General features: G+C 35.7%; 1 protein-coding gene across 6 annotated transcripts in view; it reads right to left on the bottom strand.

The window, feature by feature from the left end:
* Positions 1–26,074, bottom strand: part of TBCK (TBC1 domain containing kinase) — a 240,499-nt gene that overhangs the window by 61,374 nt on the left and 153,051 nt on the right. For all 6 annotated transcript variants that reach the window (XR_012331921.1, XR_004526637.2, XM_019927771.3 and 3 more), the window contains one exon: positions 14,396–14,571. Coding sequence is in view for 4 of the 6 variants with exons in the window: in XM_019927771.3 (XP_019783330.1) it covers positions 14,396–14,571 (176 nt within the window). In the remaining 2 variants the exon portion in view is untranslated. The remainder of the gene's footprint in view (positions 1–14,395; positions 14,572–26,074) is intronic.

The following is a 26,074-nucleotide window of genomic DNA, read 5'->3' as shown; positions in this document are numbered from 1 at the left end:
TAATACGATAATCCTATGAAGTATATAATATTATTATCTCTATTTTATGGACAAGGAAACAGGTCACGTAGCTGGTGTGGCAGAGCTGGGGTTCAAAAATTCTAGTCCGTGTTCTTTGCCACTATATCAAACTGTTTGTAAAGCCAACAGTCTTTCTGTATATATAACCAGCTGGAAAATATAATGAAATAAAATATGGCACTAATAATGGCAACAGAAAGGTTAAAATAGTAATAATGCTAATAAGAAATACATGAGAAACCTTTAAAATGCCACAGAAGGACTAAAAGATATGGATAAACAGAAAAGCATACACTGCTTTTGGAAAAAATAAACTCTCCATATTGTATATCAATTTTTTCTACTTATTTATACATCTAATTTAATCACAATATAAATACCAAAATGGTTTTTTTTTTCAGGGGAGGAAGGAAAAAGACAAGCCAATTCTACAATTCACATAGAAACATAGTGCCAAATGTATGACATATAATTATAATTTTAATAACCTCTTGGTACTGGAAAAGAAACTGAAACAGATGAATATAACTGAAAACAGGATTTGGAAATGGATATAAGTACACGTGGGAATCTAGTTTTCCATAAGAGAGTATATGAATCAGTGGAAACCATTTAGTTTGTTCAAGAAAACACTTTATTAATCTTAAACTAATTCAAATATCTATTTGATAAGCGTAAAAGTTTAAAATATATTAATTAAATCAAGCCTGTCAGGACTCTTATCTATTCTTTGCTAGTGTTTGTTTTATTTAATTTCTGTAGAATTTAATAATAATCTATAATTCAGATAGACATATTTTGAAATAATTCCAGTTTAGTTGCTCATTTTGGCTTTTGCGGGAAATGAAGAAAGAAATAACCTTTAGCAATGATTCTCTAGGAGATGTGAGAATGCTGCAGATAAAAGCTGCCTCTTCTTTTTTCATTATGTATCTTTATTTGTTAAATTCTGTGTTAGCACCTGTACAAATTGGGTTAACAAACTGAATTTTTAGTAGTAGATTTATTTCTCATATAACAAGGCTTGTTTATTTATTTTGCATATTTTATAGGATATCCTGGGAGAATGGCTGAAAAAAACAGGACATTGATAGCCTGGGATTGTGAAAATCATTAAATTCACTGAATCCTGTATATAACATGTGTGTCTGTTGTTGCTAGCCCTTCTGCAGAATTGTGCCAGAATCCATTTCTCTTTAAATGCCATGGAATGTCACTGATACCTGAAATGACATCCCTGAACTTTGAGGTTGCATAAGAAAGATCTCAGTGGAAGACCCCAGATATTCATTAGCAGGCTGGAATTGTGCTATCTGTGCCTATTACTCTTCATGATGAAAATATATTCTATAGACTTACCCATGAAAAACCACTGCTATTGGAGCTGTCTCAAATCAATACTGAACTAAATCAGCCTGCAAAGGAATAAAAACTGTCACCAGCATAACCTTCCTATCGACTGCAATGCAGATATGCTAATGTGTGTCAAAGCCTCGCCCTGATGTCTGTAGGGAAGTGTGCCCTGTCTCAGAACAGTCCAGCTGCTGGCTTGGGCCAATTCTAAGTAGGATTCTCTACCCTAAATCATGACAATTATTATTTTCACCAAAGATGACAAGAATTCTTATTTTCTTCTTTTTTGTTTTCCATCAAGAACTCCATCCCCAATACCCTCCTACCCCAAACTTCTAAACATCTCTTTTCCTTCCCAAGATCTAGCCCCTACCTCCGCCCCACAAAATTGTTCTCAATACATTACACTCTAGAAAGCTAGTGCTCATTCAGTCATTATTTGATTCTTGTCTGGCTCTGCATTTTTTCTGCCCTTGTTTCACTTGCTGTATTTAGAAGGCACTGCTCCATTCAGAATAGATGATGCACACTGAAGTATCTACATTCAGAAAAGTGGCGTTTACTAATTTGATGATTTAGCATAAGACCCAGGGATTTCTAACACTCAGAGGAAGACAGATCTTTAATATGCAACTGTGAATTTTGATTTCTCATACTTCACAAAAAAAGGATAGTAGTAAATGTTTAAAAATATAACAAGATATGTAATATGTAAATGTTTCAAGCTTCAGACTGCTGCAGTGAAACAATTACATTTTTTAAATGAGAAAAAACATGAAGGGTCAATGAGAAAAAGCAATAAACGCACACCATTAATATACATATTCCTGACCTGGAAATAAAGAATTACCCTTGAGTTATTTTGTTACATTTATTTATTTATACTCTTTCATTTAGCAAAGGATTTGAGATTTTGGTTCAGCCTACCCTTCCAAACAATTTTAATACATGTTTTTATCCCTTCCTGATACATTATTTCCATCTGCCAAAACAGTTTTCTGGTGCGTTGAATTAAAGTACACCCCCAACTTGGAACTGATAGACTGTAGGAAAGGAAGTTTATATGCTAACTCTGGACTTGAGGGGCTCTGTTTTAAACAACAGTTGAGAATGGAAAATGAACAGCATGGTTGTAATGGGGGCAAGGCTGGGGCACTGCTGATCATCTCTTTCATCTGAACTGAAGATACATTCCCAGTCACCTTTCCTCATGTACCCTCAGTTAGCAAGATACTTTGAAAAGATGCAGTCCATACTACTATGAAATAAGGACTGTAAAAACCTCTCTAAAACTGTAAAGCCCTTAACAAATTCAATTATCAAGTGCTTGGCATTTAGTAGGTGCTCAAAACAAACGTTTGTTGAATGAATAAAACAGTCAAAATTCTCTTAAAATGATGAGGAAAAAAGGAAAAGTAAAATTAAATGTTTTTTTTTAAATCATTGTCTTCTCTTGATTTTTCCCTAATCCCTACCAACATTTCGCTTCTTTACATTTATTCTCTTGAAGCAAAATTGTTCATATTTTTAAGTTATCAGCAAGGAGAACAGTGTGTCACTTTCAATTCCTGATGCTTTCCATGTTATATGACAATTATGTTTATATCATACCGACTCATATATTAATACCCTGTAATTATTACTTGAATCACTACATAAATTCTGAGTTGATTCAATAGGGTTACTTTTTACTGATTTCAAGAGCGAAAACATAAAGTATCAGTAGGAAACATAAGTTTTTTGAGTCCTAGATGAATTTCTCTACTTTATTTCTACATGAAAGGCCTTTGAAATTCCAGTGCTGTATGTTAGTACCACTGATTAAAAACTGCTCTCACAAAGCGGAACAAGCAGGGGAGGGATAGCCAGGGAGAGAGAGATTTATAAGAGGGCTGGCTGTTGGCAGTAAAGACAAGAGAAGAGACTCAGAGTGAGCAGGCTGAGATTGCTGAGTAGTGAAACAGGTGGTGATTTTGGTTCATGAAAGGAAAGTTAACTGGTCAAAAAGGTCAGACATAAATAACTATAAAACAAGTAATTAGTATAAAAAATACAAACAAAAAACGCAGAAAATAAAATAACACTATAACCATAAATATGAAGGTCTTATTGTGGTTCCCGCCCCTCCCTCATGAAGAAACATTTCTGTTTAGCTTCAAAAATGAGTCATGAGAAAACTATATGCACATATCACATTAAGAATCACCCAAGGACCTGAGTAAAAACATAGATCCCAGGCGCCAACCCTCAGAGATTGATTTAGTAGATATGGGATGTTTGTGGAGCCTTTAATATGCATTTTCAACAAGTATTATAGAATACTTTGAAGACCATTTTTTAGATACGTTGCCTCATAGGAAATAGAGTAAAACTCTGATTAACTGGAATTAACTTTTCGTTAATTCATTCAAAAATATTTATTGATTACTAGGTGTTATTTATTTATTGATAAGCCAGGCACAGTGATAGGTTTTGGGGATACAGTGGAGAACAAAAGATAAGTATAAAAGATATAAGTATATAATTATCAATATAACGTATGCTATGAAGGAAAAGTAGGTAAAGCTAGCATGCCTGATGAATAAAGAGTTGTGGTTTAATGCTTTATTCAACTGAGAATAAACCAGTAAAACCTAATTTGTGGTAATTACTTCAACTAAATACATATATATTGAGAGCACACTATTTCTCCGGCATTGAATTAGGCCGTGGGGGCCCTTAACGTACCCACAAACTATCGGAGAAGAATGTATGTTATTATTTTATTTATTAAGAGGCTGTGATGCATCAGGAATTATACTAAGCAACAAGAACACAAAAATCAGTAAGATGCAGTTCTTACTCTTCAGAAATTTACTTTAATAAAGGAAATGTAGGCAGCGATAGAGACCTTATTATGGAATTATGTAAAGGGTATTCCTAAAACTGGGAGAAATCTAAAGCACAGAAGAATAAGGAGGAAAGATACACTGACAGAAGAAGTTGATAAGGTAGGCAATGGAAAGATTTGTGCAGGGCCTTGTAGACCATGTTTAGAATTTTAAATTTTATTGTAAGGATAATGGGAAGAGTCTTGTCAAGATTTTTAGTTAAAAAAGATTATGCTGAGGGTGGGCCCAAATCCAATATGACTGGTGTCCTTACAAAAAGGGGAAATTTAGACATAGTGACAAACATGCACAGAGGGAAGATGATGTGAAGACATATAAAGGGAAGATGGCCATGTGACTGGAATGATGTATTTATAAGCCAAGGAACACTGGATTTTTGGCAAACACCAGAAATTAGAAGAGATAAAGGATTCTCTCCTTCAGCCAACAGAGAGAGCTTGGCCCTGCCAATACCTTGATTTTGGATTTTTAGCTTCTAAAAGTGTGAGACAATAGATTACTGTTGTTTTAAGTTAAAAAAAAAATTAAAAAGATTATGCTAGCTGAAGTCTGAAGAAAGAGGAAGAAGAATGGATGCAGGAAATTGCAGGAAAGCAGATAAGAGATATTGGAAAACTTGACTAAAATGATGGTATCAGAAATAGAAGTGAATAGACTTGTGAACAGGTTTTTCTGATTAATTGAATTTGGAAGGAGAGGCAGGAATCAAAGATGAATCTGCATACTGACCTGAACAAGTCAGGGAAGGAAAATGGTGATTACTGATATAGGGAATGCTGGAGGAGAAGCAGCTTTAAGGGGAAAAAAAAAATAAATTCAGTCTTAGACATGCTGAATTAGAGGTTACCTGTGAAACATCCAAGTGGAGTGCAGAGCAGGCATCGGATGTTGGTCGCCTAGAGCTAACAAGAGAAGCTTGAGCAGGAGCTAATAACTGGAAGCCATGGTCACTGTTTGATGGAAGTATTCAAGACTGTCTAATATCCATCTTGTGAGGGAACAGAAGGAAGCTCACAAAGATCCCTGAGGAACGCTATATTTAATGACATGCAAGGGCAGGTGAAGACAATGAAAGATACTGAGTGAAGGTAACAGAGAGGAAAGATGAAAACGAGGAGATTGGGGTGTACCAAAAATCCATGAAGGATTATGTTTGAAAAAAAAGAGAGATCAAGTGAGATCAGGGACTGAAAAGAGTAATTTGTGACTTTTGTCAGGGGAATGGAGAAAGTGGAATACAAAGTGAAGTGAGGTTACCAGAGGAAAGGGATAGAGGAGAGCAAAATGAGTAAAGGGGATCAACTGTATGGTGACAGATGGAAATTAAACTTTTGATGGTGAGCACACTGTAGTATATACAGAAGCTGAAATACAATGTTGTATACATGAAACTTACATGATGTTATAAACCAATGTTATCTAAAAAAAATGTCTTGGAAGGAATCACATGCACAAAAAATTTAAACCTGTGTTAAAAATTTTTAAAAAATGTATTTAAAAGCAAGCAACAAGCTGGAAAAGTATGTACCAAAGGTATCAAAATGTTAGTATTCTAACACTACACTACAAATCAATAAAAATGCCTTCCAGTAGAAAAATGGACAAAGAATTATCTGAAGACAATTCAGAGAAAAAGTATAATTGGTTAATAAACATAAGAAAAAATTTAAACTTGTTAGTAATAAAAGAAATGCATATGTAAATGAGATTTTAAAAACTTATCAAGTCAGCAAAAGAAGCTTAATTATAATGTCCAGTGTTGTGGAGGATATAGGGAACTATGCATTTTCATTTACTGTTGTTGGAGGTTTAACTGGTTTAAAATTCTTTTTCTGGAAAACCACCAGCAATACATTAAATACCTTTAAAAAAAAAAAAGAGGTCACATAACTGCTTTTCCTTCCACCTTACTGTAAAAACATTTCAACTAATTTAAGAGCAGGTATATAGGTGATTGCATGAGTGTATATAAACATGCACTAGGGAAAGAAAAGAAAATTACAAAAGCGCTCAATGACTATAGAGTAAGATATGTTGTATGTTAATATATACATTTCAATGAATAAGAGAGAAAAACACAACACACTACTGATAAAGTTAACTTGCTTTAAGTTATCTTCTGAGTTTCCTCAACTCTAAAATAGGGATAAAAATACTTACTTCAGAGATTTGTTTAGGAACAAATAAAATACTGTACCTGAGTACCTGAAAACTATAAATCATTGTAGTGTTATTTTTAAATTGTTCAAACTATAAAAAACTGTGGTGTTATTATCAAGATGAAACTTTGTAGACTAATATTTATAACAGACTTTCAGAAGCTACTCCAACTTAAAGAATATAAATGTGTTTTTAAGTTTTCATGTACACTAAACTCATTTAATCTATACTTAAAGCATACCTGTAAATTGAGGATAATTCAATGAATGTTTTGCTTACTTTATGACAACAGTAAATGTAAACAGTTAACATTATATAAACAAAACAAAATTTAATTTACTTAATAAAATCCCAGACTAGCATTTGTGTTTATAAACAAGAATAATAATTCCTGCTTAGTCACAGTGCACATGCAACTAACTTATACCAGTCATCAATAAATTAATATGGTAATTAAAATTTAACAAAGAAATTGGTTAAAAAAATCCAGTGCTGGCCAGTCTTTCTCTAAAATATATTCAGTTTTCAAAAAACCCATTTTATTCTATTCATCAGTTACATACCTTTATATATATATATATATATTACCCAACCCCTCAATTAGCTGTGGTTAGAATCGTCAAGCAGAGTCTTAGTTATTTAAGGAAAAGTAGATGTGAAAGACGTTGGCACTAGATAAAATAATTCTTTTGGCAAGTTTGGGGATCAAAATACTATTGAAACTAAGAGGTAAAGGTCAAAGTGAAATCTTAAACTGAAATTACTGAGGAAAAAATGCTTGAAAGATTCCTTTTTTGGCAAGCCAGCCTCCCTCTCCTTTACTACCCTTACTGTTTGTAGTGACTTCTAAATGTAAAGTGATAGTAATAAAGTTGACATAGCTGAGGGGAAACAGAAGAATACCAGAACATCTCTTCTTTTGTACAAATTACTTAGATACAGAAAACTTTCAGAAAATTTTTGCATAGTTTCAAAGTTGAAACATTTAACCTTTAGTTACTAAATGTGTGATAATGATTGCTACCATTTGTTTGAGTGCTAATATTATTATGTATCAGATACGGAATTAGGTGCTTAACAATGCTGCAAAGTAGGAATTATTATAATTATGCTCACTTTTACAAACAGGAAACTAGAGAGGTTATGTGAACTATGCAAGATTATAAAACCAAAAAGGAACAGGGGTGAAATTTGAAACTAAGTTCATCTAATAGCAAAGCTCATGCTTTTTCTAATACAGTCGTCTGCTTCTGGGAATAAATATGATAGACACATGGATAAATTAAAAGTTAAGTGTAATTTTCTTCTCAGAGCTGTTTTCAAGCTTTGATTCTACAAGTCACAGAGTGCAGTTTATGTTTAAATTTACAAAAGGGATTTTTTAATCTGTTATAGAATCTAACATAGAATATACAGTATGTAAATCTGAACTGTGATTATCCTAAACTTAATGAATATGCTTTTGTAAGGCATACATACATAATTTTTTGTATCTACTTTCTATTATTCTAACATTTAAATCTGAACAAAGAAGACTTCAAATAAACAATACTAGGATGGAAAAGAGGGACAAAATTTGAGGTAAAATGTTAAAACAGGTAAAAATATTTTATATAAAGAATGGGTATAAAAACCTAGACAACATAGATACTTTAAAAAGGATTGTAATAAAATCAGCATAGATAATAGATAATTTTCAAACATGAACTTATAAAAAGTGACTCAGAAGAATGGATAATCAAATATCTCCCTGGTTAAAAGGCATCAGACTCAGGTGGTTTTATAGACAAGTTTAACTCAATCTATAAGAAACAGATAATTCCTCTTATACAAACTGATTAGACAGTCAATAAAGGGAAAGAGAAATAAAATCTTAAGATCGAATACTAACAAGGACAGACAGGAAAAGAAAATTATAGATTTATCTCACCTATGAGCATAGATGCAGGAAGTCAATACTAGCAAATACTAGCAAATTGAATATAGTCAGTATTACTTTTTTGTAGAGACCTAGTAGACTTTATCTCAAAAATGCAAGGACCACGCAATATCAAAAATTTTAATAATGTAAACATTATCAGATTAAAGGAGGAAAAAAGATGATCCTAATCAATCCTTAATAGAATATGAATTTGATAAAATTCAACACTCATTCAAGTACTCTTAATAATATTGAAGAAGAAGGGAAATTCATTACTCAGAGTATTAATTTTAAAAAAATATCAGGGCTTCCCTGGTGGCGCAGTGGTTGAGAGTCCGCCTGCTGATGCAGGGGACACGGGTTTGTGTCCCGGTCCAGGAGGATCCCACATGCCGCAGAGCGGCTAGGCCTGTGAGCCATGACCACTGAGTCTGCGCGTCCGGAGCCTGTGCTCCGCAACGGAAGAGGCCACAACAGTGAGAGGCCCACATACCGCAAAAAAAAAAAAAAAAAAAAAAAAAAATCAAACTTAATGGTGCAATTAGAAGGATTTTCATTAAATTCAGGTACAAAGAAATCTACCTGCTCTCATCACTTTTATTTTACTTTACTAGAGGTCCTATGCAATGCAATAAGACACACATACACATAAAATCAGAGATATAATAATAAAAGTAGTAACTAGCAAGAGATAAATGTATTCATATGTATATTGATTGAATTAGCCGCATAAACATCCAAGAGACTCTACAATCTACTAGATTTAAAAAGCGAATCAATTCCAAAACACTTGGTATTTACCCAAAGGAACTGACAACTTATGTCCACACAAAAATTACACATAGATGTTAATAGCAGCATTATTTATAATAACTAAAACTTACAAGCAACCAAGATGTCATTCAGTAGGTGAATCGTTAAATAAACTGTGGTACAACCAATGGACTATTATTCAGCACTAAAAAATGAGCTATTAAGACATGGAGGGAACAACTATATGACATTCTGGAAAAGGCAAAACTATGGAGATAATAAAAAGATCAGTGTTTGTATCCTAGTGGTTGAGGGCGAAGGGGGATGAATAGGTAGAGCAAAGTGGAATTTTAGGGCATTTATACTATAATGATGCATACATGTCATTTATATTTTGTTCAATCCCACAGAATGTACAATACCAAGAGTGAACCCTAATGTAAACCTTGGACTTTGGGTGATGATACTGTGTTAATGTAGGCTCATCAATTGTAATAAATGTTCCACTCTGTGGGGGATGTAGATAATGGGGAGGCTATGCATGTGTGGGGCAGGGAGTACATGGGAAATCTCTGCACTTTCCACTCAATTTTGCTATAAACTTAAAATTGCTTTAAAAAATAAAGTCTATTTTAAAAAAATCAAATGAGTTTGCTAACTATAAAATGAATGTAAAATAAACTAAAATCAAGCAGGAATAATCAACCAGGAAACATAATAGCTTAAAAGATATTATTCATAAAACTAACAAAATAATGTATTTATTCTTCTTAGGGACATCTAATAGAAATCTCTAAATCCACGTGTTCAAAAGTGAGCACTTGATTTTTACCTTCCAACCTGCTCCTGCTATGGTCTTCCTTACATCAGCAAATGAGAACAGCCAAAATACCATCCTTCTAGCCTCAGTCAAAAACTTTGGATTCATCCGCGATTACTCTCTCTTTCGTACCTCACATTCAATGAGTCAGCAAAATCTGTTGGTTCTGTTTTCAAAATATACTTACTACTGTAATAGGGAAGAACAAATCTGACTCCATATTGGATCTGTTTCTTTTACTTTAACCTTTGTATTCTATTGCTTTTGCTGCAAGTTAAGAATGTTGCCTATAGCCTGAAATAAACAGGATAGCCCATTTTCAAGGCTCTGATCTTTAAAGGTATAACACTTTTTCCATTCACATAGAGATAAAAAGTTGCAGAACAGAGAATAACATTTGTCTTGTTGGAGGTTTACAGGAACACCATGACCTGACCTATGTGGACAGCGGTAAGAACAAAGGATTCCGACATCAAGAAGTTTGCAACAACCAACAACATTACCTCCCTTTTTAATATAAAAGAAGCCTGAATTCTAACTTGGGTAAGATGGTTCTTTGGGACATTAGTCCACCATCTTCTTGGTCAGCTGGCTTTCTGCATAAAGCCACTATCCCTTGTTCCAACAACTTGTCTCTCGATTTATTGGCCTGTTGTACGGGAGCAGTATGAGCTTGGACTCAGTAACACTACTTCTCATCACCTCTACTGCTACCCCTTGGTTCTAAGCCATCATAGCTTCGTCCTTGGTCTCCTCTTTTACCTCTGTCCCTCCTATTGTCTATTTCATGTATAGTAGCCAAAGTAATCCTTTTACATGTAAGTCTGATCCTGTCACCACTCTGCTTAAAATCTTCCAATGGCTTCTCATCTCATTTGGTATAAAGCCAAAGTATTAAGGTTACACAAGATCTGAACCACTGATCTCTGTAAATTTATGGCTTCCACACTCCTCTTCACTCATTCCATTCTATATATAGTATCCTTACTGTTCCCCTTACAAAGTATGTTACTACCTTGCACTTGCAAGATGGAATATTTTTTTCTCAAGAAATGTATATAACTCACTCTCTCACTTCCTTTAAGTTCTCTTCTCAAATGTTTCCTTATCAGCTAGGTTTTCTTTGAGTCCCCCACATAAAATAGCAACTCTTCTCTAATGCTCTCTAGAATCCTCCTCCTTGGCATTCTCTATTGCCCTTCTTCTTCATCTTCTCCTTTTAAAAATTGAAATATAGCTGGCATACAATATTATATTAGATTTATGTGTACTAGACAGTGATTTGACATTTGCAGACATTATGAAATGATCACCACCATAAGTCTACTAACCATCTATCCCTATACAAAGTGATAACAATATTATTGACCATATTACTCATGCTGTGTATTACATCCCATGGCTTACTTATTTTATAACTGGAGATCTGTATCTTTTAATCTTCTTCACCTATTTCACACACACCCCTCTGCCATCTCCTTCTCCTCAGGCAATCACCTGTTTGTTCTCTGTATTTATGAGTCTGGTTTCATTTTGTTTTGTTATTTGTTTGTTTTGTCTTTTAGATTCAACATACAAGCGAGATCATGTGATATCTGTCTTTCTCTGTCTGACTTATTTCACTTACCAAAATAACCTCAAGCTTCATCCATGTTGCTGCAAATGGCAAGATTTCATTCTTTTTTATGGCTGAATAGTACTCTATGTGTGTGTTTAAGTATATACCACATTGTCTTTATTGATTTATCTATTGATGGGACACTTAGGTTGCTTCCATATCTTGGCTATTGTAAATATTGCTGTTATGAACAATGGTGTGTAGATATCTTTTCAAATTAATTTTGTTTTCTTTGAGTAAATACCCAGAAGTGAAACTGCTAAATCATATGGCAGTTATATTTTTAATTTTTTGAGGAACAATTTATATGGTTTTACATAGTGGCTGAACCAATTTACAATCCCACCAACTGTGCGTGCAGGTCCCCTTTTCTCCACGTCCTTGCCAACAATTATCTGTTGTCTTTCTGACGACAGCAATTCTAACAGGTGTGAGTGGGTATTGAATTGTGGTTTTAATTTGCATTTCCCTGATGATTAGTCATGTTGATATGTATCTGTTGGCCATCTGTATGTCTTCTTTGGAAAAATGTCTATTCAGGTCCCCTGCCCATTTCTTAATTGGGTTTTTGTTTTTTTGATGTTGAGTTGTATGAGTTCTTTGTATATTTTGGATATTAACCTCTTACTGAATATATGGTTTGCAAATATCTTCTCCCATTTATTAGGTTGTCTTTTCGTCCTGTTGATAGTTTTCTTTGCTGTACAAAAGCTTTTAAGCTTGATGTAGTCCCATTTGTTTATCCTTATTCTTCTTTACTTTCCTCTATGGCACCTAAAGGCCACTAAATGTCCAACAATACATGAATGGATAAAAAAAGTGTGGTGTATATGTATACAAAGGAATATTACTCAGCCATTAAGAAAAAAAGAAATCTTGCCATTTGTGACAACATGGTTGATCCAGAGAATATTATGCTAAGTGAAATAAGTAGGACAGAGAAAGACAAGTACCACATGATCTCACTTATATGTGGAATCTAAAAAACACACTAATTGTTTACCTTTTTTGCTTATTGTCTGTATATCCTCCACTAAATGCAAATTCTATGAGGACAGGTACTCTTTTTTCACTGCTTTAGCCCCAGTAACTAGAATGGTATCTGTTTTACCGTATGTATTCAGACATATTGTTGAAAAATAATGCATTGGTTTTTATACTATTCAGTATATTTTTCTTTATGGTTGAAATATATCATAAAAAAATGAAATAAATTCTAAAGAAAAGTAAACTAAAACTTGAATATCCTTCAGATAGCAACATTTCATGTAAATAGTGCAGTATATTCTTCTCTTCCATTCTTAGTATTGTTGTTGATGGGGATAATATATCTGACTTATGAGTACACAGAAAAGTCAGTTGTTTTAAAAAATTATTTATTTATTTATTATACAGCAGGTTCTTATTAGTTATCTATTTTATACTTATGAAAAGTTAGTTTTATATCACAAAGTTTTAGCAAATTGACTCAGAACTCTGAGACTTACCATAATTAGGAATATATAAAGTGACTTGGGGTTTAGTGACATTCAAACAAAAATTTAGTGACATTTTAAACAAAAATCTCATTTCAGACGAGGGTGTAAGGGAAAAGGTTTAAAACCACTTAAATTTAAAATGAACAGTGACTTTTCCTAGTAAAATTTTACTTTATCACAAAATGAAAGTCTCACATTACTTGAGTTGTCAATATTCTTATTTTGAGCTTTTAAAATCAACTACTCAATCTTTTTGTTTCACTCAGGAGTTAAAATGTAGTGGACAAATAGCATAGAACATGAGTGACGTCAGTGAGAATGGCAGAGTAGGGATCTCAGAAAAGCTGCTCCTCCAAAACATAATGAGAATACTGGCAAAGATTATCAAAATGAACTTGTTAGAATTCTGAAAATTAAACAAAGGTCTGCAGCAATGTATGGAGTACAGTCAAAAGAAATACCTCTATTTCAGTAAGAATGTGAGTTCTGTGGTGCTTTAGTTTGCCCTACTCTCATTTCCTTCTCCTCAGCTCCACCTTAAAAACCAACAGTCTCACAAACCAGAAGTCTAGCAACCACTGGACAGGACAGAGTGGTTTTAGAGCTCCCAAAAAGTATCATTTCAGGGAATTATGATTACTTGACATGTCTTCCAGTTCCCTAGAAACCTCTCTTCACAGTGTTTGCCTTTATTTGACCTGACTCAGAACCCTCTCTGTTCAAAGAGACTTTTCTCTGGAGGTATCTGTCAAAAAGAGTCAGCAGCAATTGTTTAATATTGTAGCTGTCTGAGGTAGCCATAACAGTTGGAGCAAAGAAGAAGCTGACAATAAAAATTAAAAACTAAAATTAAAAGCTGGGGAACACAATGTCCATAGGGGTATGTGAAAGTGCTAACAGGATCCTGGGAATCTAGAACTCTGTCAATGCGAACATAGGATGTTTGGATGCACAGGAAAGACCTGAGAAGCCCTTAAGCTCTCACCTTTGGTTGACCTCAAGACCTGAAATAGTTGTATGAATACAATCACATATTAGAAGATAGCTATGTTAAAAAGACATAAGTGGGGCTTCCCTGGTGGCACAGTGGTTGAGAGTCCGCCTGCCGATGCAGGGGACGCGGGTTTGTGCCCCAGTCCGGGAGGATCCCGCATGCCGCGGAGCGGCTGGGCCCATGCGCTACGGCCGCTGAGCCTGCGCGTCTGGAGCCTGTGCTCTGCGACGGGAGAGGCCACAACAGTGAGAGGCCCGCATACCGTTAAAAAAAAAAAAAAAAAAGACATAAGTGATAATAGTATATGAACAATACTGATACTTAAGTATACTAATATAACATCCATCTTCTTTTAGAGTTTATGAATTAAATCAGCAATTACATACCAGATCTGTTTTTGGAGGATCTGGACACTCAGTGGAGAAATAAGGTGTTGAACTTCTGACTCCACTGCTATCAGAAGTTGGCTTTGGAGGTTGAGCATGCTGTCTGTAAGTAGCACTTTTAGGAGTCCAACAAAACAGGTTGATTGATTCTCGCACACAACGTTCAATGTCAATTTCTAGATAGAAAAATTAAAAAAAAAGCAAACATAGAATTTGGATTGCTCTATTTATGTAAAAATCACAATTTTTCCTAAATACATATACACAAATATGGCTAAGATGATAACTAATTAGAAAAGATGACAGTAAAAAAGTAATCTAGATACTAATCAGCATATTTATGATTGGAATGGTAGAGGGTATCTGGTATTACTATGTAGATACATATACACATATATTTACATTTGTAAATATATACATACATTTTTATGTGTGATTTTTGGGTATTATTATCTATATATAGATACACATACATATAGTATATGTGTTTATATATTTCAGTGTATCACTATTTAAACATTTAAATATAACACATTTCCTTATTAGAGAATCTTAACTTTGATAATATTTTCACTTTCTCAAATTAAAGGTTGGGTAGAAGGAAGGCTAGAATTTGGGAGTGGGCAAACAGAAGATTCAGAAGTTAATAGACATACTTTAAGTAAAGTGTAATGAAAGTTTCATTTCCATATATTAAAGATGATATAAAATAATCAGGGCAAAACTAATTAAAATCTCAGTTCAGCATTTCTCCCCTTTTTAAAAAAGAATTTCTTGATTTAACTGCAAAAAAGTATAAGTGGGGCTTCCCTGGTGGTGCAGTGGTTGAGAGTCCGCCTGCCGATGCAGGGGACACGGGTTCGTGCCCCAGTCCGGGAAGATCCCACATGCCTGCCGCAGAGCGGCTGGGCCCGTGAGCCATGGCCGCTGAGCCTGTGCGTCCGGAGCCTGTGCTCCGCAACGGGAGAGGCCACGACAGTGAGAGGCCCGCATAGCACACACAAAAAAAGTATGTGAGGTTTCATATAGACAGAAATTAAATGTACTCAATTAAAATAATAAAAAATACTTCCATAGAAGATTTCCCCTTCTTTCTCAGATTTGAAAGAAATTTAAACATCTTTGATACAGAGGTAATATACACAGGAAAGTTATTACAATGCCAAATTATTGTTTGTGTGTTTTGATAGGACTGTAACTCTTTAGGAGGTTAATATTCCTGATGGAGAGTAAGCTGTTACTCTACAGGGAAAGTGGAGCTATGATAGAAAAGCAGTAGAAATTCAAGAAGTTTACTAGGATGAAGGAGTTTATTAGCATGGACTAGCTTTTCCATTTCTATATTTGTAATATTAGTAAATGGCAGATATTATCAGTTCCTCTGCAAAAGTCCAAGTGTGTCAGTTCAGATAAGCAATGAAGAAAAATATATTACATTCCTTACAAAGGGGTAAGGTCCCTATTTCTCTTTTTGAAATGAAGAGCTTATATATAAGGGGAAAAGGAAATAGACATTTAAGTTGATCCTGTGAATGGTGCATGAATCAGGCACTTATAGAATTATCTGCTTTTATAAGGTGGAAAACCCTTAGAGGAGGGCAGGGAAATGGACACTTAATGAGCATCTACTGTGTGACAGGTGTTGTATACTTTCACATAGCCCATTTAATTCTTACAGTGATTATTATAGACAGGTACTGCACTCCCCTCATTTCTGCTGAAGATGAAGAAACTAAGACATAAACAAGCTAAGTGACTGAATGTGTTAAGTGTTTTTATTACGAGTAGAATATCTGAAGTTACTAAAGGGTTATAAGGCATCTTTCATTTCCCAATTTATTTAGATTTGGGAAACAACAGCCAGCAGGTCTAGAAAGACCAGTTACTCAATTAAACATTCCTTTATCTGCTATTAGTGATGTTTGCCAACTTCACAGTTGGTTACTTCCATGGCTGCACAAAAAGGTCAGATTTCATCACCCCCATATGTTATTCCTAACATAAAATCTATGAAACAGAGTTAAACATGTTTTGAGGAATGGACCTATTTATTTGAGAAACTGTCAATACAGTGAAATGCATTCTTTTAAAAAGTTCTGTAATATTGTCAACTTGATATTCCACAAAGAGAAGAATACAGACACCAATGAGAAGAAAAATAAATTTCAAGATACGTTCCTCTACTCCACTTAAGATGGAAGAGATGTGCTCAATTCATTTTAGAACATTTCCAATTAATACGGTTAAGATAAAAATTTGCAGCTAAAGAGAGAAAACTTCGTCACCTTAAAAAAGTTTATCCACTTCACACTGTTTAATCTCCAAAGGAAAAGAATTTTGGACCATAAATTTTGCATCTGCAGTGCTCAAATCAGTTTGACATATCTGTCACCCATTAAAAGCTTGAAAGTCAAGTTAATGATGCAGATCAGAGCTTGTAGTTCAGTCCTTAAATCACTGGCAATGGAAAAGTCATTTGTATCTGGTTCCAGAACACCCTACCAATACCATAAAAGGTTTACAGTGAATCTTGCGAATTTACTGGCATCCACCCCGATTTGAGCTTGATTACTACTGGCAGATATCCCATTCTCCACTCACTTGACCCATGTCACCTTCTCCATCTCAAAATCCTTCTAAAGTACTTTATCATAACCAAAATATTATGAAAAGTACTTTATAAACTGTACATTAAAATATGTAATTATTCTTTTAAAAATAATCTCTCATCCTAAAGCACTACTACTTTCTATCTTGCATTTTCATTTTGATACAATGCGTTTGTGAAAAAGTATGTACCCTGGATATGGTTTCTCAGTTTTGATTCCAAGCTCCATGAGGTACTTTGTGACTCAGAGAAATAATTTCTCTAAATCTCATTTTCTTTATCCTCATCCATTACTATTGTTTTCTCTCATAAATACGGAACTATTTTCAAAATGATAAAATGCAACTCATGATTCATTTGGGCAAGGGTAGGTAGAAAAGACAGCTTGCCTGAAGCCCTTCATTGTCTTGCTTTAATGACTATGAAATGCTTCCTAGATATAGTGAACAGCTGTTGACATGGCACTTCTCTTTACCATCATCTAATTCCCTTTGGTTCATCCCTAATTTGGGGGCTAAGATATTATTTTCTCTCTCTAGATTTACTGCATTATTTTGGTGGAACACATTTTCTAGTAATTTCTAGGAAAGGATGCACAGAAGGCAAATTACTTTGGAATTGTCTATTAATATATTTATTCTGCCTTTGACCGATAGTTAGGCTAGGCATAACATTCTAGGATTGATTTATTTTTCTACAGAGTTATGTAAGGCAAGGGTTCCATTGTCTTTCTTCTGAGAAATTTGATGCAATCTTGATTTGAGATCACTTGTACATGATTTTCCACCTATCTGTAAACTTTCAGGATCCCTGGTGTTCTGAAATTTCATAATGATACATGTAATTGTGTATCACTTAATTGATGGTCTTTTTGTAATCCTTCAGTTATAGAAAAAGTTATTGTTTGATGTCTGTAATAATTTCTTTCTCACTGTTTTTCCTCTTCTCTTTTCTTTCATAAGAAGAGTCCTGAACATCCTGTATAAATTTCCTAATAATTTTGCCTTTTCCTCTTACTTTCCATCTATATTTTGGTTCTATTCTCTGAGAGATTTCCTAAGCTTTATCATACACCTCTTTCATATAAAGCTCATTGCATTTCCACATCATTTTTAATTTCCAGTAAATCTTTTTTGTTGTTACTTAAAAATTTCTGATTTTTCATAGTTATCATATCTTCTCATAATTGTTTTTCTGAAGATAGTCCTTTATTCAGTTGGTGCTGTTCTGTGTTTTTTAGCTGGAGGCTTTCCCTAGAGGTTTGGTGATCGATGACTGCATATTTAAAAGAATAGCACTAAAAATCAGATTGGAAGTTTTGTGTATGTGGGTAGGGCTTCACTATAGGTAACCTGGGGACATGGTCATTTGTTAGAGGACCCCTATAAGTAAGGTATTTCTCTTTTTGGGAACTTTTCATCTCTCCAGAGGATAATTCTTTAATCTGTCTAAACTAACCTTTGCCAACATTCTGGGAATTGACCATGGATGAGCCTGGGGATTGTAACTATGAACATTTCCTCACTCTGGCTCTCTGCTATGCTACTGACTCTGTGTCTCAAGTCTCTATGATTCGACTACTCCAAAAATGTACCTCCAAATTTACTGTATCTATGGTCATGTTTTGTAAAATTTGCAAAAGTAAAAATATCTAAACCACAATCAGTGAAAACTGTTGTCTTTACACCAATTTCCCCTCCATTACACTTCCTCTTGTGTTAGGCAACATAGTGGCTGTGGATACTTTGATATAACTAAGCTAAATTCAAGATATATTTATTATGGTTTAATGGGTATTCTACTGTTATTTGAAGTCACTCTGGGGTATTGACATAGATTTTTCTCCTTGACCAGAGTCTAGTCAGGCTCCTCTAAGCCTTTTCTTGACTATGCCTCAACCTTGGCCTATAAAGACTTGAACAAAACTCTTAACATAGTTTATAGCAATTCAATGTCACATCCCTCAGATTACCCTAACGCCCTATAAACGCCTGCCTGAGAAAAAACAAGGCTGCCAGAAGAATTTAGCATTTGTTCCAGTCAATACCTGAAGACAGGGTCCCTGTCTTCTAGCCTCTGTAGGAAGGTAGGAGCCTAATTTTGGTAAGTGTTAGTTAGCAAACACAGATATATTTCACATGGACCAATGCCCCCCTTCACACTTTTTATAATTTTTCACTTCCCTGAATCTTCTAGTCTCCTCCCTCCCTATTCCCTCATTCTTCCTTTAAAATGCCCAGGCACCTCTGTACAAATTGAAGTTGAGCTCAATTCATGCTGGACTATTATTGCAACAGTGTATTACTGACTAAAACCTGTGCTTACCACTTTAATGAGTGTCTGGCTTGTTTTTCTTTGACAGTATAGTAAAATTATTGCTAGCTCTAGGAATGACTTCCTGGAATACTCCCACCACCCACTATACAGGAGTAGAGGTCGTAATGCAGTGTGAATGTGTTCTAGCAGTAGAAGTTTATGGGCAGGCGAAACATAGTTGACATGTACATAGCTAAAACCAGACTGAAAAATTCTTCCAAATATTAAACATGTGAAACTGTAAGCAGAGAATTAGGTTCTCATTGATGCCTGATTAAAAGAGAAATATTCTCCTTCTAGAAATATACTTCAATAATGCTACATATACAGTTATAAGTGTACCATTAACTTTTTTTCTTTTTTTGATAGGAACCTCACAAAAAATAGCATTTCTGTATTTATAGAAAACAAACTTGTAGCACTAAAACAAACAGAAGCGACACCTGTGCTAAGTCATATGTTTTATGCATTACTACTATAAATAATAAAAAACAAATTTCAACCAACCCTGTCAGTGAAAAGACAGATTATCTATTTTTTCTATAGAAAATATTGCATAATTATTGTTATATGAAGAGATGATCAATGAATATGAAGCAAAAGAGGAGGAAAAATATAGGGGTATGTCAGACATTTAATGAATAAAAATATTATGCTATTTTTCTGTTTTGTAATTTGTTGTGATCTCTTTGCTCATGCTAAATATTCTTTTAATAGCCTAATTTTGTATTGTAATTTATAACCTCTCCTTAAAGAGGGGCATCTCCCCACACTGCATAAGCTTCAGGCCACAAAATCTAGATCTGCCCCTATCTTCCAGTCTTCTGCTAGGTGGCAGAGGAACAGACTCTTGGCTAAGAGGGTGGGAGCAAAGATTTGTAAGGGTGAATGAAATGAAACTGTTCCTTATGCATACATACATTCAACTGTTCCTTCTCTGGTTTTCTGCCTCATCTTTTCTTTCACTTTCAATTTCTGAGACCTTTTGGTGCTCTGCATCAAGAACTGGCTTGCTTCCTTTTGGTATCCTCCTTTGCAGGAAGGTTTAATATTCTCTGATTTATTAAGTGAGTTACTACTGATGTAATTGCTTTCTATCTTCCAACTATTTGTTGACATTTCTTGTCTACTAGTGCTCTTTTTACACTCTCTTTGTTTTTAAAATTACTCTTTCTTCATTCCCTTACTGTCACTTTAGTGATGTTTCAGAAGGTAGCAGAGACAAACATGTATACAGTCTGTCATTCTTAATTGGAAAAGTTTCAAATTTTAAAGGCTGTGGTTCAAAAGGGGTGGGAATGAAGTTAGGAGACGGGCATGGTGAGCTTGACGTTTCACCCCCTTGGTCTAGCTCCAGGTCTGCAAATTAGCAGTTAAGATATTGGCTCAGAAAGCAGTATAATAACAATGCCACACTGCTAAGATTAACTCAGGAGGCAGCATGATCTGGGTTTGAATCAATTCAATTATTTACAAGTTGTACATCTTTGGTCAACTCATTTTTCTGCATCTCTTTTCTCAATCGTAAAATAGGAATGATAATACTTAATTCCTGGACTGTTATGAGGTATAAATAAGATTATTCCAGCACACAGTAGGAACTTAAGTATTTTACAGACAAATTTTTAGATACATAAAAAACATAAAAAATTTTAGCACTTCAACTAAAATTAAAAAAAGTATAAGCCTTAGATCCCACTAAGTCTGCCTTCTTGTTTTAAACCCAGTTGAAAAATAAGGAAGGGACTTCCCTGCTGGTCCAGTGGTTAGGACTCTGTGCTTCCATTGCAGGGGCATGGGTTCGATCCCTGGTCAGGGAACTAAGATCCTGTATGCCATGTGGAATGGCCAAAAAAAAAAAAAAAGGAAAGAAAGAAAAATAGGCTAGTTTTCCACTTTGCAACTGGTAGATTTCTCTTTAGAAAGAGATTGCCTTTTAAACAGTAGTCTTTTCTACTTTTCAAAATCCAAAGACTTAGGATATCATTCAGTGTTAAAAAGAAATGAGCTATCAAGCTACAAGCAGATGTGGAGGAAAAAGTATGAATAGGCTGTATCCTCTATGATTCCTATTACATGACATTCTGGAAAAGGCAAAACTTTATAAGGACAGTAAAAAGATCACTGGTTGTCAAGGTTTCGGTGGGTGAGGGGAGCAGGAGAGGAGGAATGAATAGTTGAAGCACAGGGAATTTTTAGGGTGGTGAAACTGTTCTGTATAATACTGCAATGGTGAATACATGACATTATGCATTTATTGAAACCTACAGAACTCTACAATACAACCTTAATGTGTACTATAGAATTCAATTAACAATAATGTAAGATACTAAGGCAAGATGTTAAAAATAGGAGAAATAATGAGCAGGGAAGAAGAGAAATACAGGAACTCTGTACTACCTGCTCAACTTTTCTGTAAACTGCTCTAAAAAAAGTATAGTCTATTAATTAAAAAAAAAAAAAAACAGGGACACAGGAGTGACATCAGTAAAAATGGCACAGTAGATGTCTCCAAGGGCACTACTTTTTAAATAAGTTTTTTTTTTTTAAAGAACTACTGAAAGAAGTTAAAATTCTGTAATCATGTCAACATCCTTGTATTATAGTTGATTTATCTCTTGACTAGGGTAACAAATTATGACTTTTCATTCAAATGCAAAATAAACTTCATTGACAAAAAAATACTACCACTTAAAAAAAAAACTCTGTGCATTATACTGGACATTTACCAGACATTATGGATTTGCAAGAATTAGAGTATTAATAATTTATCCTAATTCTGTAATCACATGACAAAAGGAGTCACTGAAGCCATTTCGGAATAACTTGGCTTACACAAGACATTTAACATACTGGGCAATTTGACAGAAACATTTCCTTCCCCACTCTAAAATTCTCATCTGTACTTAACAATAGTATGATTATTGCTCCATACCACACTTTGAGATAATAAGCCCATGGTTGTCTTTGTGAGGCAGGTAGGGAGGGAATAAGTAGACAGGAGAACTGCTAAGGATAGAAAATAAATGATTTTGTATATCCAAACAACAACCATAAAACATGGCTTGCTTAAATGAAGGAAGATAAGTTGTAGAGATAATGTTTTACATTTAAAATGGGTTAAAATTTGTTAAAAGTCAAGTTTCTATATGCTGTTCACTGACAAACGACTAACACAGGCAGAAAGAAAAGAAATGGCTATGGAAACCTTCAAGATGGCAGAGGAGTAAGACATGAAGATCACCTTGCTCCCCACAAATACACCATAAATACATCTACATGTGGAACAACTCCTACAGAACATCTACTGAACACTGGCAGAAGACCTCAGACTTCCCAAAAGCCAAGAAAATCCCCACACACTGGGGTAGGGCAAAAAAAGAGAAAAAAACAGAGACGAAAGAATACGGACGGTACCTGCACCTCTGGGAGGGAGCTGTGAAGGAAGAAAGGTTTCCACACAATGGAAGCCCCTTCACAGGCAGAGATGGGGGGTGGCGGGGGGGCTTTGGAGCCACGGAGGAGAGTGCAGCAACAGGGCTGTGGAGGGCAAAGCGGAGAGATTCCCGCAAAGGGGATCGGTGCCGACCAGCACTCACCAGCCCGAGAGGCTTGTCTGCTCACCCACAGGGGCGGGTGGGGGCTGGGAGCTGAGGCTCAGGCTTCAGAGGTCAGACCTCAGGGAGAGGACTGGGGTTGGCTGCATGAACACAGTCTGAAGGGGGCTAGTGTGCCACAGCTAGCTGGGAGGGAGTCCTGGAAAAGGTCTGTAGCTGCTGAAGAGGCAAGAGACCATTGTTTCAGGGTGCGTGAGGAGGGGGGATTCAGAGCACCACCTAAATGAGCTCCAGAGACAGGCATGAGCCATGGCTATCAGCGCGGATACCAGAGACCAACATGAAATGCTAAGGCTGCTGCTGCAGCCACCAAGAAGCCCGTGTGCAAGCACAGGTCACTATCCACATCTCCCCTCCTGGGAGCCTGTGCAGCCCGCCAATGCCAGGGTCCCGTGATCCAGGGACAACTTCCCTGGGAGAACACACAGAGCACCTCAGGCTGTTGCAACATCATGTGGGTCTCTGCAGCTGCAGGCTTGCCCCGCATTCCGTACTCCTCCCTCCCCCCACGCCCGGCCTGAGTGAGCCAGAGCCCCCTAATCAGCTGCTCCTTTAACCCTGTCCTGTCTGGGTGGGAACAGACTCCCTCAGGTGACCTACACATAGAGGCGGGGCCAAATCCAAAGCTGAACCCCAGGAACCGTGTAAACAAAGAAGAGAAAGGGAAATCTCCCCAAGCAGCCTCAGGAGCAGCAGATTAAATCTCCACAGTCAACTTGATGTACCCTGCATCTCTGGAATACCTGAGTAGACAACGAATCATCCCAAAATTGAGGTGGTGGACTTTGCGAGCAACTGTAGACTTGGGGTTTGTTGTCTGCAACTAATTTGTTTTTGATTTTTATGTTTATCTTAGCATAGCTTTTAGAGCTTATCATCATTGGTGGATTTGTTTATTGGTTTGGTTGCTCTCTTCCTCCTTCTGTTTTTAAATATAGATATACCTATATTTTTCCTTTTTCTCTTTTTGTGAGTGTGTATGTGTATGCTTCCTTGTATGACTTTGTTTAGCTTTGCTTTGACCGTTTATCCTAGGGTTCTGTCTGTCCTTTTTTTTTTTTTAAGTATAGTTTTTAGCGCTCATTATCATTGGTGGATTTGTTTTTTGGTTTGGTTGCTCTCTTCTTTCTATTTTTTACTATAAATTTTTAATAATTTTAAAATATTTTTAATTTTAATTATTTTTTTTTTTTTCTCCTTTCTTTTTTTCTTCTTTTTCTTCTAAGCCATGTGGCTGACAGGGTCTTGGTGCTCCAGCCAGGTGTCAGGCCTGTGCCTCTGAGGTAGGAGAACCAAGTACGGGACAGTGCTCCACTAGAGACAACCTGGCTCCATGTAATATCAAATGGTGAAGGCTCTCTCAGAGATCTCCATCTCAACGCTAAGACCCAGCTCCACTCAAACCAGTAAGCTACACTGCTGGACACTCTATGCCAAACAACAGGAATACAACCCCACCCATTAGCAGAAAGGCTGCCTAACATCATAATAAGGTCAAAGACACCCCAAAACACACCACCAGACGTGGCCCTGCCCACCAGAAAGACAAGATCCAGCCACATCCACCAGAATACGGGCACTAATCCCCTCCACCAGAAAGCTTACATAACCTACTGAACCAACCTAAGCACTGGGGGCAGACACCAAAAACAACAGGAACTATGAACCTGCAGCCTGAGCAAAGGGGACCCCAAACACAGTAAGTTAAGCAAAATGAGAAGACAGAAAAACACATAGCAGATGAAGGAGCGAGGTAAAAACCCACCAGACCAAACAAATGAAGAAGAAGTAGGCAGTCCACCTGAAAAAGAATTCAGAGTAATGATAGTAAACATGATCCAAAATCTTGGAAACAGAAAGGAGAAAATACAAGAAACGTTTAACAAGGACCTAGAAGAAATAAAGAGCAAAGAAACAATGATGAACAACACAATAAATGAAATTAAAAATTCTCTAGAAGGAATCAATAGCAGAATACCTGAGGCAGCAGAATGGAAGAGTGACCTGGAAGATAAAATAGTGGAAATAACTACTGCAGAGCAGAATAATGAAAAAAGAATGAAAAGAATTGAGGACAGTCTCAGAGACCTCTGGGATAACATTAAACGCACCAACATTTGAATTATAGGGGTCCCAGAAGAAGAAGAGAAAAAGAAAGGGACTGAGAAAATATTTGAAGGGATTATAGTTGAAAACTTCCCTAATATGGGAAAGGAAATAGTCAAGTGCAGGAAGCACAGAGAGTCCCATACAGGAAAAATCCAAGGAGAAACACACCAAGATACGTATTAATCAAAGTATGAAAAATTAAATACAAAGCAAAAATATTAAAAGCACCAAGGGAAAAACAACAAATAACACAAAAGGAAATCTCCGTAAGGTTAACAGCTGATCTTTCAGCAGAAACTTTGCAAGCCAGAGGGAGTGGCAAGACATATTTAAAGTGATGAAGGAAAAAAACCTACAACCAAGATTACTCTACCCAGCAAGGATCTCATTCAGATTTGACGGAGAAATGAAAACCTTTACAGACAAGCAAAAGGTAACAGAATTCAGCACTACGAAACCAGCTTTACAACAAATGCAAAAAGAACTTCTTTAGGCAGGAAACAAAAGAGAAGGAAAAGACCTACAATAAAAAACCCAAAATAATTACGAAAATGGTAATAGGAACATACATATCGATAATTATCTTAAATGTAAAGGGATTAAATGCTCCCACCAAAAGACATAGACTGGCTGAATGGATACGAAAACAAGACCAGTACATATGCTGTCTACAACACACCCACTTCAGACCTAGGGAAACATACAGACTGAAAGTGAGGGGATGGAAAAAGATATTCCATGCAAATGGAAATCAAAAGAAAGCTGGAGTAGCAAAACTCATATCAGAAAAAACAGACTTTAAAATAAAGACTATTACAAGAGACAAAGAAGGACACTACATAACGATCAAGGGATCAATCCAAGAAGAATATATAACAATTGTAAATATTTATGCACCCAACATAGGAGCACCTCAATACATAAGGCAGATGCTAACAGCCATAAAAGGGGAATCGACAGTAACACAATCAGAGTAGGGGACTTTAACACCCTACTTTCACAAATGGACAGACCATCCAAAATGAAAAT

Source organism: Tursiops truncatus, chromosome 5, assembly GCF_011762595.2.
Source record: "Tursiops truncatus isolate mTurTru1 chromosome 5, mTurTru1.mat.Y, whole genome shotgun sequence".
NCBI lineage: Eukaryota > Metazoa > Chordata > Mammalia > Artiodactyla > Delphinidae > Tursiops > Tursiops truncatus.
This window is presented reverse-complemented; position numbering and strand designations above follow the sequence as displayed.